Genomic DNA, 18,484 nt, shown 5'->3' with positions numbered 1-18,484 from the left:
AAAAAAAGAAGAGCTTTAGAAGTGTTTTTCAGTGAGATAGATAGATATTCTCCTTGTGCCTGAAATTCATGGGTGCACTTGTTTCTTGTAGAATAATTTGAGAGAAGAGTACGTAAATAAACAATAACTTTATTCTTATACCCCGTCACCATCTCCCGAAGGGACTTGTGGTGTCTTACATATGGGACAGAGTGTCCATGAGACATAAAATAAAAAAAAATCCATTAAAACAAAAATACCATTTTAAAAAGCATCATAAAATACAACAGTCCAAATAAAAACACACTAAACAGAAAAGTATAAAAACAAATTACATTGAAGCTCCAGACAAGGTTCAACAAAACCAATGACCAGGATAACTAAGATGGGCGTGACCAAGCTATTAATGGGACAGGCAAGGGATAGTGCAAACAGAGTGCCGTAGTACCGAGGAAGTGGATGAAGTGCAGAACAGAGTACTATATGGCAACCTAGGGACTGGGCATTTATAGCTAGGGAGGAACTAGTCGTTCTCGAGTGCTTTCTAGAACATCCAGGTTTTCAGATCATGTAGAGTACCTCAGCATTTATGTAGAGTACTTCTACATTTTGTCTCACATCTTACCTACCACAAGGGCTAGATAATTGGTTATTTTAAAATGAAAGCTTTGAATCTGTGCCAGATTATAATCTCAACAGGCATTAAGTGGCATGTTTAGGAACTTGGCAAAGTCTACCCAAATAGGGAGTATAGCAGCCCTAGTGGATGTTGGTATTGTCAGTTATAAAGGAGAATACATAAAGAAGGGGAGATGGAAATATCAGAAGTAATTTAAGGTGCAAGACTAGAGAGACAATCTTGGGAAGATATGTAGAGCTAAGTACCCACCTGCCTGTTGGAAGTACACAAAACCAAGGAATATCTTGCTAAGAAAGAGGGATTAGAGATCAAAGCAGACAGCACCAAAAACAGACAACTGAAGAAACTTAAAAAGTGTATGTGCATTTTGTGTAGTGGAAAACTTTTCTGCCCTTGGAAATATTTGCTTCAGCAAGTTTGAGGAAAAGCTTACTGTAGTCTCAGATACACAGGACTGCAAGTTCAAGTAAATGATACTATGTATGAAAGACTAGTGTGCAGAGCGATTGAGAAGAGCAAGATTCTAACAGTGGTATTTCTATTTTACCCTAAAGTCAATAGTAATTTTCCTCTGGGATTTTTAGCGGAGTACAGGAGGCAGAGACCAAACTAAGGGGGTTTAAAGCAGAGTTGGAGAAGAATAAAACAAGACAGAGAAATAAGTAGCTCCAAGAGTTTGACAGTAAAGTTTAGAAATTAAATGAGATACTTGTTGGAGATGGCAATGGACTGAGGGATTGCTTTGTGAGGTGAGCACAGTTGAAAGAGATCCTGTGTATGTGTGTGATTAATGAAAGCAGGAGAAGTTAATTTTATGATAGGATAATGCAATGAGAAACAGAAACAGTAGTTGGGAGGGAGATTTATAAGTAAAATATATGTATGAGTGCATGCATTAGATTAGAGCAAGAAAACAGAAAAGTATAAACAAGAGAGGTATGGAAAATGAGGAACTATTTAAGGGATATGTAGAATATGAGTTTTTGAACGTGTGTGTGTATGCACAGATGAAAGAGAAATATTTCTGATCAGAGCTTGGATTTTTTCTCTCTCTATATATACAGAGAAAACTCCGAGAAGTATCCACAAAGTTCCAACTATTCCAAAAGCCAGCAAATTTTGAACAGCGAATGCTGGATTGCAAACGAGTTCTGGATAGTGTAAAGGCTGAACTCCATGTCTTGGATGTGACGGATATTGACCCAGATATAATTCAGTCTCATTTTGATAAGTGCATGGTAATATTAAATTATGACTGGACTTTCCCACCTTTTGTTGCCTTGTATATTTTCCCCTTTCTTTATGAAGCTTTCAGATAATTTGTTTCTGTGGCTCAGAGAAAATGGAAATTGCTGAGATCTGCAGAAGCACATTTGCAAGACTGGGAGAAAGCTAGGATGAAAAGAACATTGTAACATTATACTTTCACTGTATTTTGTTTTAAAATGGAAATAATTAAAATGGAAAGAATTAACCTACATGATAAAATGCCAGATGAGGCAAATATTTGCTTATTAACAATTCACAGTGTTCCCTTGCTACTTTGTGGTTCACTTGTAGTGGATTCGCTGTTTTGTGGTTTTCAAGAAATATTAATTTTAAATCTATATCGCAGTATTTTAGCTGTTTTGCAGGTTTTTGTCACCGCCGCTCTCCGAGGCACTTTCCCTCCTCAGTCCTTCCTCCCTCCCTCCAGCCTTGAAGGGCATTCCCTTCCTTTCCTTCACTTTATTTTAAGTTTATAAAGACTTAAAATAGTGTATAACTACAAAAATAATGTATAAATATTAAAATATATATGGCGTCCCTACATTGCGGTTTTTTACTTATTGTGGAAGGTCCTGGAACGTAACCCCTGTGATAAGTGAGGGAACACTGTACCTTAATTTTGTCTCAGTTCAAGTATCATGGGCAATCCATGCATTTGCTAGTTGGTAACAGTTGGATTGATGTGCTCCAGTGACTTCTTATTGCATGGGCAGTTTGGACAGTTATCTGGGGGCCCCACAAGCATATGATCTATGCACAGACCAGAATTTTACACTGAGCTTCCAATTACTTGTCCCAACATTCAAATCTATCACTAACTTAGTAGAAGAGGGAAAATTATGGCTTCTAATGGAGAGTTGGCATGTTTGCATTTGTGAGAGAAATTGTACTGTTTTTATTCCTTTCAATGTTATGGGGACAACAATTTCTGACAGCATGCCTTTCCATTATTGGAAGCAGAACACCTGCTGCTTGTGTTCAAAGAGTTCTATTTGTATGGTGAAAGGTTAGAGGAAGTGTAAGAAAGTGAAATGAGGAAAAAGAAACTGTAAATTTATTGCATGATATCAATAAATATAAGTTAACTTTATCAATAATGTATATTTTTTTACAATTTTACAATCTTCTCATAGGTTTACATAGTCATGTAAAACAATGGCTTCTATGAATGCTATTGAATGTGAATTTGGTGTGTGTGATATCCATGAAAATAAGGTTGAGTGGTATTTAAACTGAGTGGTATTTAAACTGTAATCTGTCTATGATATTTGAATTGGATTGCTGTGATATTTGAATTGTTTCATTTTATCTTGACCTGTTGAGCATTCAGAAGTAATATGATACAATCAATCCTAACAGCTATTGGAAAGTAATAATTATGTTTGTTGTTTTACATGATAACCAAAGTGCATGTTGTCTTGGCTCTAGAAACTCTACAAGACCCTCAGTGAAGTAAAGCTTGAAGTGGAAACTGTTATCAAAACAGGAAGACAAATTGTACAGAAGCAACAGACTGACAACCCTAAAAGCATGGATGAGCAACTGACTGCACTGAAATTTCTTTATAATGATCTGGGAGCACAGGTAAGGCTTGTCATCTTTTACTAAATGCAGTTTTATTTTGCTATGTAATCCCAATTTCAATTGACAGCTTCTGATTTATTTCCTGACACCTATCCAGGTTTTTATGATCACTTATTGTTGTTGTTGGCACCAGTCTAGGGTTTTGTGCTTGTTGTTGTTGTTGTTGTTGTCTGCTGCCAAGTCAACTTTGAAAGAGATCTCTAGACTTCCAAGTCACCCTATCATCAACAGCTTACTTATATGTCCTTAAATGTCCCTTTGAATCTCTTGTTGATTTATAATGACCCTATGAATGTTAATGGCAAGGAATACTTACATGCCTTCCTTTCAAGTGTCGTTCTTTGGAGGACTGTCTTCTCACACATGAAACTGCATTTTTGTTGTTTATTTATTTCTATTACACCTTTTTCTTGGAATAACACCCAAGATGCCTCATTGCATGGCTAGTTAAGTTGAGTTCCACTGCTGGGCAAATAGTGCAGCAGTTCTTACTATGAAGGGATATCAGTTCCTTTATTTTTTTTTTTTAATATCACATGGATTTGGTCTAATACTGTCACTGCTACCTATCCTTTGCTTTTGAAATTATACTCTATGTGTTTTTACATTTCTGGTTCCTCATGCAGGTCACTGAAGGGAAGCAAGATCTAGAACAGGCACTGCAGCTGTCATGTAAATTAAAAGATGTATCATTCTCCTTGTCAAAATGGTTGGAGGCTACTGAGGCTGAGTTAGTACAGAAGTCAACTTCAGGAAGTTTGCTTGCTGATTTGGACTCTGAAATTGCATGGGCCAAGGTAAAAAAAAAGAGATAGCTTCCTCTTTTCTGTTTCAGCATTATTTATTTTTTAATGGATATTCTCTCTGTTTCAACCTTGAAGCAGCTGTAAACAAATGATCATGTAGCTAAACTGCAGCCTACTTCAAACTCTCCAATATATGTTGAATGAATAATAGTTGAATGGACAAGAAGGCACAGAAATTTATCAAATCAATGGTAAACCTTCTCAAATTGGCTTGAATTGGATCAACAGTCATTCCCATTTTAGTGATCTATTTGAAAACCCATTAGCCATACATCTGAAAGGATAGTAGCAGGTGAAGAACAGTTTGATAAGGTAGAAACCATGGATTCAGAGTCATGAAAGAACTTTACAATGACAAAGAGCTGCACATGAGTGGGATGAACTTCCTTGGAGGGCAGTTGACACTCTCCTTCACTGGAGCATTTCAAAGAGATGACCTTTTTCATAGATGCTTTAACTGTGGATTTTCAGCAACAAGGGCCTGGGCTAGATTAACCTTTGGAACCCTTCCTTGCAAAAAAAATAGGTTTCTTTCATTGTGTTTCTGGTATTACAGTTAAATATACCCAGTTCCGGTCAATTAACATTTATACACCATATTAACCACGTGTTTTTGAAGGCTTTCATGGCCGGAATGACTGGGTTGCTGTGAGTTTTCTGGGCTGTATGGCCATGTTCCAGAAGCATTCTGTCCTGATGTTTCACCAACATCTATGACAGGCATCCTCAGAGGTTGAGTGGTCTGTAGGGGATCCACCCAGAGGAAAGGTGTCCTTACTGTACATCAAGGGAACAACTGACCGCATAGGGAAGCTGATGAAGAAACACAAGATACAAATGATCTAAAGACCCACAAAGAAAATCCAACAAATGCTACATCCAGCAAAGGACAAGAGGGATCCTCTCAGCTCTGCAGGAGTCTACCGTATACCATCCAGCTGTTGACAAGTCTACATGGGGACCACCAAACATAGCACCCCAACACGAGTCAAGGAACATGAAAGGCACTGCAGACTAATTCAACCAGAGAAGTCAGCCATAGCAGAGCACCTGATGAACCAACCTGGACATAGTATATTATTTGAGAACACAGAAATTCTGGAACATTCTAACAACTACCATTTCAGACTACACAGAGAAGCCATTGAAATCCAAAAGCAAGTGGACAACAGAAAAGAGGAAACCATGAAAATGAACAAAACCTAGCCACCAATACTAAAAAAAACCTTCTAAAATCAGAACAGTAAATATAGAGCAAGATTCAAAAAGCAGGGCAATTCCAGACAAGAATCAATCAGGGCCAGCTAACATCTCCTAACAAAGGATTCCCCCAGGCAGCAACCAGCCAGGCTTTGAAACTGCAGACCATTAAATGCCAACCAAAGTGGCAAATTGCAACATTCACACATACCTCTAGCAGACAAGAGTTCTTTCCCCCACCATGGATATTCCAAGATATATAAGTCACATTTACTTAGTTTCCAACAGACCCCTCAACATCTGAGGATGGCTACCATAGATGTGGGTGAAATGTCAGGAGAGAATGCTTATTCCATACATATATAAGTCACATTTACTTAGTTTCCAACAGACCCTTCAACATCTGAGGATGGCTACCATAGATGTGGGTGAAATGTCAGGAGAGAATGCTTCTGGAAGATGGCCATATAGCCCGAAAAACTCACAGCAACCCATATCTAACCATTGTTTGCAATTGATTTTTAGCAAATGCAAGAAAGAATTTCATGTAAGTTTGAAAGCCAGATTTTGGAATAGTCCCTAACAATTTTGTTGCTGTGCAGATGGCACTCAATTGTGTGAAAGCATTCAGGCTTTGGTGATTGTAAGTAGAAGCTTAGCATTTGGAATATTTGGCATTTCTTCCCACATGCCAAGTTCCAAAGCCATTGCACATGACCGCTATTATTTATCCTTTACTTCTATAGAATACAATACAAAACAGTGGCATCTTGGCAAGCTTTGGAGATACTTCATTGGCTGTGAATGTGAAATCCTACTATATTTAACTATGCAGTTTTCTAAGCTCATCATAGCTCTACTCTTCCTTTACTGTCTTTTCTCCAAGCTTGAAAAGGATGATTTAGCCCCTTAAAGATATCTTTGCAATTTCATTGCCTTTTTTCTAGTCATTTGAAAACGCTTTCCCCCCTCAAATAGTTGCATTTCACCAGCCAAACATAAAGGGCACATTTAACACAGTGCCCAGAAGTGTGTTTCTTTTTCCATTAATGTAATACAGCTTGTTTTAATTATTGATTGCTATTTTAGAGAATGTCATGGTTAGTCAATTATTTGCCTAATTGAGTGCAAAAAGTCATTAGCCTACAAGGAGACAGGTTGTGTACAGGGAATTGATGTTGAAATGGAACAGGATAATTTCTTTGTATATTAAAAAAAGGAATAGGAAGGAGCTCTGAATTGTTTGGTGTGCAATCTCAGAAAGGGAATTATCAGTAAAACCAGCAGCTGCCTTCATCAAGTCGCCGGAATGCTTCTGCGAGTTGCTCATAAAAATTAGCAACCATTGAAGGATTTTAGCCATTCATGAGAAAGGCCAAGAGTCAACGTTAGATACTTCTTTATCTAACATGGGGAATATGATTTTCTTCCCTACATTTTCACACTGAAGTCCTGAGTTAACACCAAAAACTTCCTCTGGCAGTTTTCAGGGTTATCTGCAATAGGTTTTCATGGATCATGTATAGGCAGTGTGGTGGAGAAAAGATTGCTACATCTGGAAAAAACTACAGGATCCGTTGGAGTTGCACAATTGGATTTGCAGAAGCATTGATCTGTGGAGAAGATTTTAGATTTTTCAAATACCAGTTTGAGGCCATTTTCAAATACAGGCAGTCCATGAGTTACAAACATCTGATTTACAAACAACTAATAATTCTCAACAGTAGATGCTATTAAATGAATTGTATTTTTCCTGAAAATTCATGGTTGAACTAAGCAATCCCAACAGCTGTATAAGAGACCATGTTTTCTTTTAGGAAAGGAAACTGAGGCTAATTCTACTTCTTTTTTTGAACTTTGAAAAGTCTCAATTTAGTGGAATGCGTGGCTGCAAAGGCATTCTCACGTATTTGAATATTCACTGATTGTGATTTATTTTGGAATACATTTAGAGCTGCCTTATGTCACATGAAAAGGCAAGCTGGCTGATTTAGAAGCAAAGACATATGTGGAGAATGTTTTGATGCCATCTTTGACTTTGCAGCCCTAAGAAATATGGTGCCATTCTGTTAATAGTTCCTGTTCCTTTTTAGAATGTGCTGAGAGAACTGGAAAGGAAGAAAGTTGATCTTAATGCTGTAACAGAGAGTAGTGCGGTCCTCCAGACGTTAGTGGAAGGCTGTGAGACTACTTTGGAAGAAAAGGTCTGTGTTCTTAATGCTGGCTGGAGCAGAGTCCGGACATGGACAGACGATTGGTGCAACACGCTTTTGGTAAGCTGTATATGTGAATGGTACATTTTTGTCTTTCAGCTCTAGTGATCTGCCTAACATTAAGGGTTCAGAGGTATGAACGTAAACATAATGGAATGCATTTATGATAATATCTTCATGTTGCAGAGTATTACAAAATGAGGAAGTGCTTCTGAGGTGGGAGATCATCTCCCAGCCTGTCTCAGCAAGGCAGGCAGAGATGGAATTTAAGTTGTCAAGTAACTGAAGGGAGAAGGCAATAAAAGTATAAAATGATGATACAATATGTAAAATCCACCATGAAAGTGAAATGCCTAACTACAGAGAATTACAAGCCTCATTCAGCTCAATTTATTTATTTATTTATTTATTTAGTACACTTGTATACCGCTAATATCTCAGCCTAAAACGGCGACTCATTGCGGTTTACAACATTTAAAAACAACAATGATTCCGATTAAAAAATATAAAACACATACATATACAATACACAGTATTGGGCCACCAATACAAACCAATGCATCTCTTAGTTAAAATCATAATCCAATTTCGTTGTCTGTGATTGCCAGTCCTTGATCAAACACTTCATCGCATCGGATTAGCCGAATGCTTGCTCAAACATCCATGTTTTCAGTTTTTTCCGAAATGCCATCAGCGAGGTGGCTGATCTTATCTCTATAGGGAGGGCATTCCAAAGCCGCGGGGCCACCACAGAAAAGGCCCTGTCTCTCGTTCCCGCGAGCCGCACCTGTGAAGCAGACGGGATGGAGAGAAGGGCCTCTCCCGAAGATCTTAGGGTCCTGGTGGGCTGATAGGCCGAGATACGTTCGGATAGATATGTAGGGCCAGAACCGTTTAGGGCTTTAAAGGCCAAAGCCAGCACTTTGGCGCTCCTTTGCCGTAATCTTCCCCCTTGCTTGCACTGGATTATGTTGTTCTAATTTTTTTTTTGTTGGGTGGGATGTTAAGAGTTAACCTAGGTCAGTGTTAAATGTGTCACCAAGATGAGTGGGGATGTAAAGCTTTATCAGAGATAGAGGAGTTAGTAAGAAAGGGTTAATACCTCAGGGAAAGGGGTTAATAGTTAAACAACTGGTTCATCTAGTGCAAATACATTTAGATAAGAAGGTAGAAATTGTTGATTCTAAATTTCTATTTATGTTCAAGTTAAGTGATTGCAATGGGCCCCCGGTGGTGCAGTGGGTTAAGATTTGTTATTTGGGAGAGGAACCAAATTTCAAGAAACCTAAAGTCATTACTCAAAACTATTTTTGAAAGCCTGGTCGGTTTTGAAAACAGGTTTCCCATGCAGCCTTGAAAGATATCTTTCTAAAGATGTAAGCAGAGATTCCCCTTGAGAGTACAGAACTAATTGGAACTTGACCTTGATGGATAGAGAAATTGGTTGTTTCATATTTTATCCACAGTTTTTGTCACTACTGAAACTACTGCTTTGAAAATAATTTCACAACTCACTGGGGACTAGAATCATGATGAATTGTTACAAGTTTTTTTTATGAACTCTTCCATATGAACAACAGGAAGCAGGACATTTTAGTGACATTGAATTCATTGTTGAAGTGCTGAATACCATGGAATTCCCTTTCAGGTTTTACAGCAGTTGCTCAGTTATGTGTATCTCACCTCGTTGTAAGCAATTCACATGGTAATGTTTACTGTAATTATTATTAAAATGGATTACCTTGTAGTCCCATGTTGGGATGCATAAATCTACATGAACTGTGTTATGTAACATAAAGAGTAGGGTACCTAAAATACTGGTAACCCCCCCCCCAAAAAAAGCTCAAAACACCAGTTAAGTACAGAGCCTCACTATATCTCATTGCTCATTCATTTCCAAAAGCCTGGAAACTGTGGTCTTGTTAATAAAGTAGAAAGTGCTCTTTTAGTTATTGGGACCCATGTCACTGAAACCTGTGAAACAATGACCCATTGGCTCTTCCATTGGAGCTGAAGGTAGCAGCAACATGGAAAAACAAGATGGGGAAAAAATGAGAGCTGTGGACAGTTATGATGTTTTGTTTTTGTATGGTCTTTAGAACTAAGGCACTCTAGGATCTCCTGTGGAAATGTCCAAATTAAACTTCCCAGAGTGCTTTGACAGCAAGGATCCCTACCCATCATCAGCAAGGCTACAGAAATCAAGGAGTACAATATGATCCTTGTATTTGTGGACTTTACATTCATAATCAAAACTGTGCATATGTTCCTGCACTTCCCATACATATACAAAGCTGTGAATAACAGCAAAACCTTTTGCAATTAAGGACATTTGTCCCAAGAGTACCACAGAGTTATGCTGAAGGATCTAGAAAATGCTCAGAGATTCTTTATTTTCTCAGTAGTGAATAAATGATATGAGAGTTGTATAATATGCGCATATGGCCTCATCTCCCTGTTGCTCCTTCCTTCTCCCTACATGACCGCAAAGAAAGTGCATTGGTAATGTAATGGATTGTGTAATAGGCCAACAGGATCCTTTTATAGCACCTTGTCTTGGCTCTAATTGACAGCTAGTACAGATTCTTTATTATGAGCTGATGTAAGTTCTACCAGATCAGCTGTCAGCACTCAGGCAACAGTGGCAGCTTTTGAATGTCTTCAAGGGCAGGACCAGAAAAGGATACCTTGTAATAGGCCATTATTCTATTTATCTGGGCAGGAACACTATGCACAGCAGTTGTATTTGTATTCCAATGAAAACTAAAAAATAGCCATTCTTAGCCACTGAAACTATCTGGCCTCAAGTGTAGAAAAGAAGCCACTGGTTTATCACTTTTTTTCCTAGGGAAAGTTTTGAAACACACAGTACTTCAGTTTTGTCTGAATTCAGCTTTAACTTACTGATTTGCATCTAGTTCATTATCACCTCCAGACAACCACGTACCACCTGGGTCTTGAGGGTGACTGGCTAAGTCAAGCAATAGGTTCTGCACATCATTTGGGGGGAAAAATACACCCTGTAGCTGAGTGAGTAAAGCTGCAAATTATAGTACCTTGCACACAGCAATTTTAAGAAACCTGGAAACCACAGTTCCGTATGTATATTCAATTCTGTCAGTCAGCTTGCAAATATAAAAATGTGTCAAGTGAATATGCTGATAAAATATTTCAACGGCTTTTTTGAAAACCAATGTTTCCCACAGTGTCTAAAAAGTTGCTTTCTTTCCATCCATCTTTCTCCTTCCACTTGAAATGTCAAAACCATTGCTATGACATTGTAACCTGACAAGTATGTATAGAAATTAATGAAACCTTAGGAATAATATATTTTGGTTATTGTAAGCAGCTTTTCTATCAATGGCTTTCCTAACTTTGTAATAATCTGATGCGGTTTGACTTTGCCTGGTGATGATTTTTAACACCAAGAATCTTGATTGAATAATGGATTCTAGCCCTTTTTAACACAAGGAGGACAACTTATGGTCTATGAGCTGGATGTGACCCTCATACCCTGATTTGGAATGTGTGTGTGTGTGTGCATAATTTCTTTCCTGCAATCTTCAATACTGCACAAAGCCTTTTGGATTGTTGACCATTTTGCCGTATTTTCAGATATTTGAGGGTTGTTTCACTTTTCACTGCACAAGCTTTTTTCAAAGCAAGGCTGCCTGAAAAAATAAGGAAGTATTTTTGAAAAAAAAAGTTTTGTATAACCTCACACAACAAAAAATGAAAACCTTCCTAAAATATGGTTAAATGACCAATGGAACTCCCTAGAGAGTGTTTTTGGCTATTTTCTATTTTAGGGTGTGTGATGCATGAGAATAACATGGGATTGTGTAACTTTCCAGCATCAGATGTAGCTGACTGCTAATGCAGCCTCCTCAGCAATTGCCCATATGTTTTAATATACTGTATGAAGTATCCCAAGAGGCAATATGCTGTAGTTATTTGCTTATTGAATAGAATTCCAGGAAAATAGTTTGAATCCCCACTCAGCCCCCCCCCCCCCCGTGATTTTTAGATAAGTTCCTCTCAGTCTCAGAGACAGATAAGGGCAACTCCCTCTGATCAAATCTTGCCTAGAAAACCCCGTATCAGATTCAGTTTAGGGCAGTGTTTCTCAATCTGGGGGTCGGGATGCTGGGGGAGGGGTTGTGATGTGGTGTCAGAGGGGTCACCAAAGACCATAAGAAAACACAGTATTTTCTGTTGGTCATGGGAATTCTGTGTAGGAAATGTGGCCCAATTCTATCGTTGGTGAGGTTTAGAATGCTTTCTGATTGTAGGTGAACTATAAATCCCAGCAACTACAACTCCCAAATGTCACGTTCTACCCCCCCCCCCCCCGCAAACTCCACCAGTTCTCACATTTGGGAATACTGAGTATCCGTGCCAAGTTTAGTCCATATCCATCATTGTTTGAGTCCACAGTGCTCTCTGGATGTAGGTGAACAACAACTCCAAAACTCAAGGTCAATGCCCACCAAAACTTAGGGTTACCTTAAGTCAGAAATGACTTCAAAGTATGCAATCCAACAACTCATTCACTATTGACCTCTATTTTGGAGCGAAAGTATGACTGATGCTTGTATGTTTTTCTTGGAGAATATGAGTCAGATTCATGGACACTGTTATTTATAGCTAGCCTCTACCAATAGATAGGGTGAATGTCTCATGTTTTGGGGGTGAGCATTAGTGTGAGCCTTTTACCCATTTCTTGGAGGAGAGTGCTGGACATATGCACTACATGTCTTCCATTCTATGAACTTGTCTGCAGACTGCAAGTGTAGTGGACTACACTCTCACATTTAAGTAAAATTCACATGCTGGTCTAGTTCACCTCAGTACTTGGTTTGTGGAACTAGGATGCCACTTCTATGTGTATCCCTTTTTTTGTATGGTGAGACAGCAAATATTTTGCCTCAATCAGCAAAACATATTCAACTAACCTTGCATAGAAGTGGGAAATAGAAAATAGTGGAATGAGACATCCTATTTCATTTTTATTTATGTTTGTGTTGATGGATCTATTTAAAAATCTTAGCATCCAGTGGGCCAAAACTCCCAATAAATGTGATGATGGCTGACTACTGCTAAGGGTTTCCTATCAAAACAGCTAAACACTTGCATTTTATTGATCTTTTTCTAGGTGTTTTTCATTTATTTATCTTTGATTTTGCTTTTCAGAATCACCAAAGTCAACTGGAGATTTTTGATGAGACTGTTGCTCACATAAGCACTTGGCTGTACCAAGCTGAAACCCTGCTGGATGAGATAGAGAAAAAGTCAGTCAGCAAGAAAGAAGAGACAGTGAAGGTAGCAAACCACATTTTGTCACTGATTTAGCTTATACAGAATACTCTATGAAATATTGCCAAATTTCTCAGTTGATTTCCTTCTCTGTTTAGTACAAATCTTGCTCTGTTCTGAAAACTAAAGCCCATACTGTTTTTCCTTTCTTCTCAGCGCCTGACATCAGAATTGGATGATGTTAGCCTCAGAGTTGACAATGTGCGTGACCAAGCTATTGTCCTGATGAATAGTCGTGGTGTGTCGTGCCGTGAGCTTGTGGAACCCAAATTGGCTGAATTGAACAGGGATTTTGAGAAAGTGTCACAGCACATCAGAAGTGCTAAGGTGAGGATGGAAGATTTGCAAAGCGAGACTTCTAGGGAGGTTATATGATTCAATGCACCTCAGGTCTACATCCAGATAAGTACACTGCACTGAGGGGATTATTTCATTTTTGAACTGAGCTAACAAATCTGTGGTCAAACGCTTCTTGCACTCAGGACTCTGCCTGCACATCAGACATTTTACTCCTGCTGGCATGCTGTGCATATACAATTACTTGTGCAGGGTGTTGTTATTGTTGCTGTTGTTTTGTAGCATTAGCACTCTTATGAACAAAGACATACATACTAATTTGTGTATATGTTTTTTGTGTATTTTTCACTTTTATGCCAGATGTTTTTCAACCAGGAAGGCCATAAAATGTTTATCAAACAAGATCTGTATGGAACTTCCATGGCTTCTGCAGATCTTGATAAATTTGAATGTGAGTTACAGGACATGCTGAATGTGATGGAGAAGCACATGGAATCAAAAGAAGACGATGAAAAGGTTTGTGAACACAGCATGGAACAGAATAGCTCCTTTGTTTTCATTTATACTGCATATACTAAGGGCCCTTCTACACTGCCCTATATCCCAGGATTTGATTCCAGTTTTTCTCTTCTTTAAACGGCCACATAATCTGGGATCCACAGCCACATAATCTGGGATCAGATCCTGGGATATAGGGACAATGTGGAAAGGGCCTTAGAGTCATGAAATTGGTTTTCTTATGACTGTAAAAGAAGCTGAGAGTTGTTGCAGTATTGATGTATTTATTGCACTCAGTTTTTGCATCCAGGTATCCACATTTATGCTGATGATAATTTTTTTATTAAGAATAATGCATTTACTGCTGCTACTCACATTTCCTGAGGACAACATTAATCTGAAGGGTTTTTGCTTTGTTGACCAATCTAGTGCAGTTTGACATCATTTACACTGCCATGTGTAAATGTTGGAGCCCCCGGTGGCGCAGTGGGTTGAAGCACTGAGCTGCTGAGCCTGTTGATTGAAAGGTCGCAGGTTCGATTCCGGGGAGCGGCGTGAGCTTCCGCTGTCAGCCCTAGCTTCTGCCAACCTAGCAGTTCGAAAACATGCAAATGTGAGTAGATCAATAGGTACTGCTCCGGCGGGAAGGTAACGGCGCTCCATGCAGTCATGCCGGCCACATGACTTTGGAGGTGTCTACGGACAACGCTGGCTCTTCGGCTTAGAAATGGAGATGAGCACCACACCCCAGAGTCAGACATGACTGGACTTAATGTCAGGGGACTACCTTTACCTTTTACACTGCCGTAGCTCAGTGCTGTGGAATCATGGGGGTGGTAGTTTGGTGAGGGAATAACATTATTTGCCAGAGAAGGCTAAAGACTTTACAAAACTATAGTTCTCATGATTCCATAGCATTGAACCATGTCAGTTAAAATAGTGTGCACTGCATTAATTCAACAGTGTAGATACACATAAAGTTTGTGAGCTGATGTTATTGTTCCAACACAGAAAGGGAACTTCAATGGAGAAGCTCCAGAGTGGTGAAAACCTGTAGCTTTTAACAAAATAAATGGTATACTGTTAAATTCAATTTCTAAGGGTCCTTCCTTTAAAACTGTAGTTGAATTTGAAATATATATCAGATTTCAATGCAGGAAAACATTGTCACATCTATATTTATATCTTAAAGCTGAAATATGAACATGATTCATGAATGATGATCATTGACAAACACAAATCCCTGGAGAAAATCATTGACTTAATGAGAGTAACCATAATAAACAACACCATGTGTTGTATTTGGTTTTGAAGTCTCCTAATTTATCTAGAAGCAGACAAGTAGTCACAAGTGCTAAAACCCAGGAGGTGACATTTTGCATGTTACTAGCATCATCCACTGATCCAGTATCGATAGCCTTGTATCTCTCTTTCATGCCCACTAATTTTCTGGAGTTAACATATTTTTCACATCTCAAGTTATGGATATTTATGACTGTACTAGCCAAATAATGTGGATATTTAATTTTTTATATTGTGAACAAACATTTTACACAGTTACTATTATCATTTGGTTCTACAGTAGAGTCCTGCTTATCTAACATAAATGGGCCGGCAGAATGTTGGATAAGCAAAAACGTTGGATAATAAGGAGGGGTTAAGAAAAAGCCTATTAAACATCAAATTATGTTATGATTTTACAAATTACACACCAAAATATGTTTTACAACAAATTGACAGAAATAGCAGTTCAATACATGGTAACATGATGTAGTAATTACTGTATTTATGAATTTAGCACCAAAACATCACTTCAGCAATGCGCTGTTTGTTTTACTGGGCAGCAATGTACTGTTTGTTTTTCTAGGCAGCAATGCGCAGCAGTCCTCTTTGTGTGCTGGGTGCCTGCCAGGAGGGGCGATACAGAGCTGGTGCAGGCCGGACACTGTACCTGATGAGAAAAGTCTGCATCAGCTGCATCTCATTCCTCCCAGCGGGTTCTCGGCACATAGAGAAGCCCGCTGCGCACTGCTGCCTAGAGAAACAGCTTTGGAACCAGGCGGGAGGCAGACTTCATTGGATAATACAGAATGTTGGATGAGTGAAGGATGGATAAGTGAGACTCTACTGTATATACTTTAGAACACTTGAATTCTGTGGTCCAATGCTCCTCCTTCTGTAGAGTTCTTTCTAGTTATGTTTATGAAGTACTGGATAAATATTTACTGGAAATCAAGGATACAAATCATGTAAATTTGTTGAACTTCAACTACAAGCAGCCCTAGGAAGCATAGCAAGTGGTGAGGGATATTGGATGTTGCAGTCCAACAACATCTGGAGGATTGCATAGTTTCTATCCTAAATGTAAACCACTATATTTTGCTTCATATCAAAGGGAGGAAAACATTGATCTTTCTGCATATGTAATCCATCATGGCAAAAAGCATGGGATCTTTATTGTCAAAGTTTTAGTTCAGGCATGGGCAAACTACGGCCCTCCAGGTGTTTTGGACTTCACCTCCTAGAGATCCCAGCCAGCCTACCAGTCGTTAGGAATTGTGGGAGTTGAAGTCCAAAGCACCTGAGGTTGAAGGAAATTCTTAGTTCATAGCAGTTGTGTATTTGACCATTTATTATACATAATACACACTATAGACATCATTCCATGATATCTGGATGTGGTGGACTACATTCTCCCAAAAGAGCAAATGCCCGCTGGAGGAGATGGATATTGCAGTCCAACACATCAGGAGGGTGCAGTTTAGAGAATGCGTCTTTCACAGACAGCTATCTCTTGCTACAAAGTATCTTTTATATGTCTGTTCACATTGTGATTTTATAATTGTAGCTAGATGAAGAGAGAGCACAAATTGAGGAAATCTTGCAAAAAGGTGAGCAGCTTTTACAGCAGCTTACAGAAGACAGCAGACGAGAGAAAATTCGTTTGCAGCTTTTGCTTTTGCAGACCAGACAAAGCAGCATGAAGGTCAGTTAAAATATATTCCCCCTAAAGTATTGGAAGTATTTACAATTGAGATTATGTGAAATAATCATAGAACTGTCAAGTATGAAGAAATGTCATGAGCCATCTAGCAATGAATCTAAAAATGTTTTCTCTGAGGCATTGTGTTCCCTACCACCCAGTAGGACTTATACCTCAAGGCCATAAGTACCAATCAGAAAATCTTCCTCTTATTACCCAATTTCAGATTAACAATAGCATTGATAAAAAACTAGGTGTAGTTTCATTCAATTCAAGAACACTGTCCACTAAATATCATTATGACAACTTCCCAGTCTAATATGTAACAAGTACTTTTCTGTCATAATCCTGAAACTAGAGTTGTGATTATATTAAATAGATCCTAATCAATTAGTCCATCATTAACTATTTCAGCCTTATGTGAAACCCATTATATGTACTTTAAGCATACTTCTGTGCAGATGAAGCCTCTACCTATCTTCTTTCCTATCTCCATCAAAGAAAGGAAAATGTCCTTTTTGCTGTATCTTCTCTGCAGATGGTTTTAATTCCCTACTGAAAGGAAAGTGGTAGATGTTTCCTAATCCAGAAGGGTCCTTCTTTATGGACTCTAACAAATGGAGTTTACTACATATACACAGTATATTATTCAGAGCCATCTAGAACTCCTATGTATTTTGGCAGTCACCCTGCCTCACTTGGTCCATGTGATTAGTCAGATTCCCACTCAAACCTTCAGTTCCTTTTTGTTTGCATTGAAAAAAAACTGTGGAACTGTTTGCTTCCTTCTCTACTGATCAGGATACAGAGAGTTTCTTCTCTCACTGTCCAGTTGAAATCTCTCTCTCTTTATTTTTCTCTTCCATCTCTCTTTCTGGTTAACAATCTGGTGACAGGTTTTGGACCATCTGAAGTTTCCAAACACTTGTCAAAGATAGCTTCCTGTTATAGTAATCAAAACTGGATGTAACTAAGGCATGTACCACCACTGCCAGATTTGGCATCATGTACCACCACTGCCAGAGTTGGCACACAAGTTTTAAATATGCAAAGGCCACTGCTGAAACATGGGCCTCCAGATTCAACCTGAGTCCAGGAGTTTCCCCAAAATGTGAACCAGTGTCTTAAGGAGAGTGTGACCCCTTTTAACATAGGCTGGATTCCGATTACCAAATCTGTCTTTCAATTAATCAGGAGCACTTTTGTCTTGTCTGGATTAAGTTTCAGTTTACTTGCCCTCATTCAGTCCATTATGGAGGACAGAAACTGTTTTAGGACCTGGATCATATTTAAAATGATATCAACTTGAACTTCTTGGTCCTTTCAACCATTGATTTGTGATCATTCATTTCTTTCATTATAGGAACTCAGATCACTACAAAGGAGACAGGTGGTAGAAGCCTCTCCTTCATTCTCTCCATATACTACAGAAAAAGAAGGTCATTTACATTGGCTGAATGAGACTGATGGAAGTCTTTCTGGACAACAAAGGGCAGAAGATGAGGGGAAATTACAGGTAGAAAAATAATTTCTTACAGTTGTTTGAGAAATCATGTTCTTGAGATATAGTAACAGATCAACCACTCATTTTTTTATCTACTAATGAGTGATACTAGATGATTCTTATTATCATTATTTTTATGATGCTGAAAAAGTGAACATTTTGTAAGATTCAGATGCAAAAGTAAAAAATCATTGA

At 38.6% G+C, this 18,484-nt stretch overlaps 1 protein-coding gene across 1 annotated transcript in view; it reads left to right on the top strand.

Annotated features, from left to right (window-relative positions):
- Positions 1–18,484, top strand: part of UTRN (utrophin) — a 406,557-nt gene that overhangs the window by 127,188 nt on the left and 260,885 nt on the right. Inside the window, exons 32-40 of the mRNA XM_060753499.2 lie at positions 1,684–1,857; positions 3,317–3,472; positions 4,099–4,269; positions 7,572–7,751; positions 12,885–13,013; positions 13,164–13,334; positions 13,665–13,820; positions 16,651–16,788; positions 18,149–18,301. Of these exons, the coding sequence (XP_060609482.2) occupies positions 1,684–1,857; positions 3,317–3,472; positions 4,099–4,269; positions 7,572–7,751; positions 12,885–13,013; positions 13,164–13,334; positions 13,665–13,820; positions 16,651–16,788; positions 18,149–18,301 (1,428 nt within the window). The remainder of the gene's footprint in view (positions 1–1,683; positions 1,858–3,316; positions 3,473–4,098; positions 4,270–7,571; positions 7,752–12,884; positions 13,014–13,163; positions 13,335–13,664; positions 13,821–16,650; positions 16,789–18,148; positions 18,302–18,484) is intronic.

The sequence above is a fragment of the Anolis sagrei genome, chromosome 1 (genome assembly GCF_037176765.1).
Source record: "Anolis sagrei isolate rAnoSag1 chromosome 1, rAnoSag1.mat, whole genome shotgun sequence".
Lineage (NCBI taxonomy): Eukaryota > Metazoa > Chordata > Lepidosauria > Squamata > Dactyloidae > Anolis > Anolis sagrei.
This window is presented reverse-complemented; position numbering and strand designations above follow the sequence as displayed.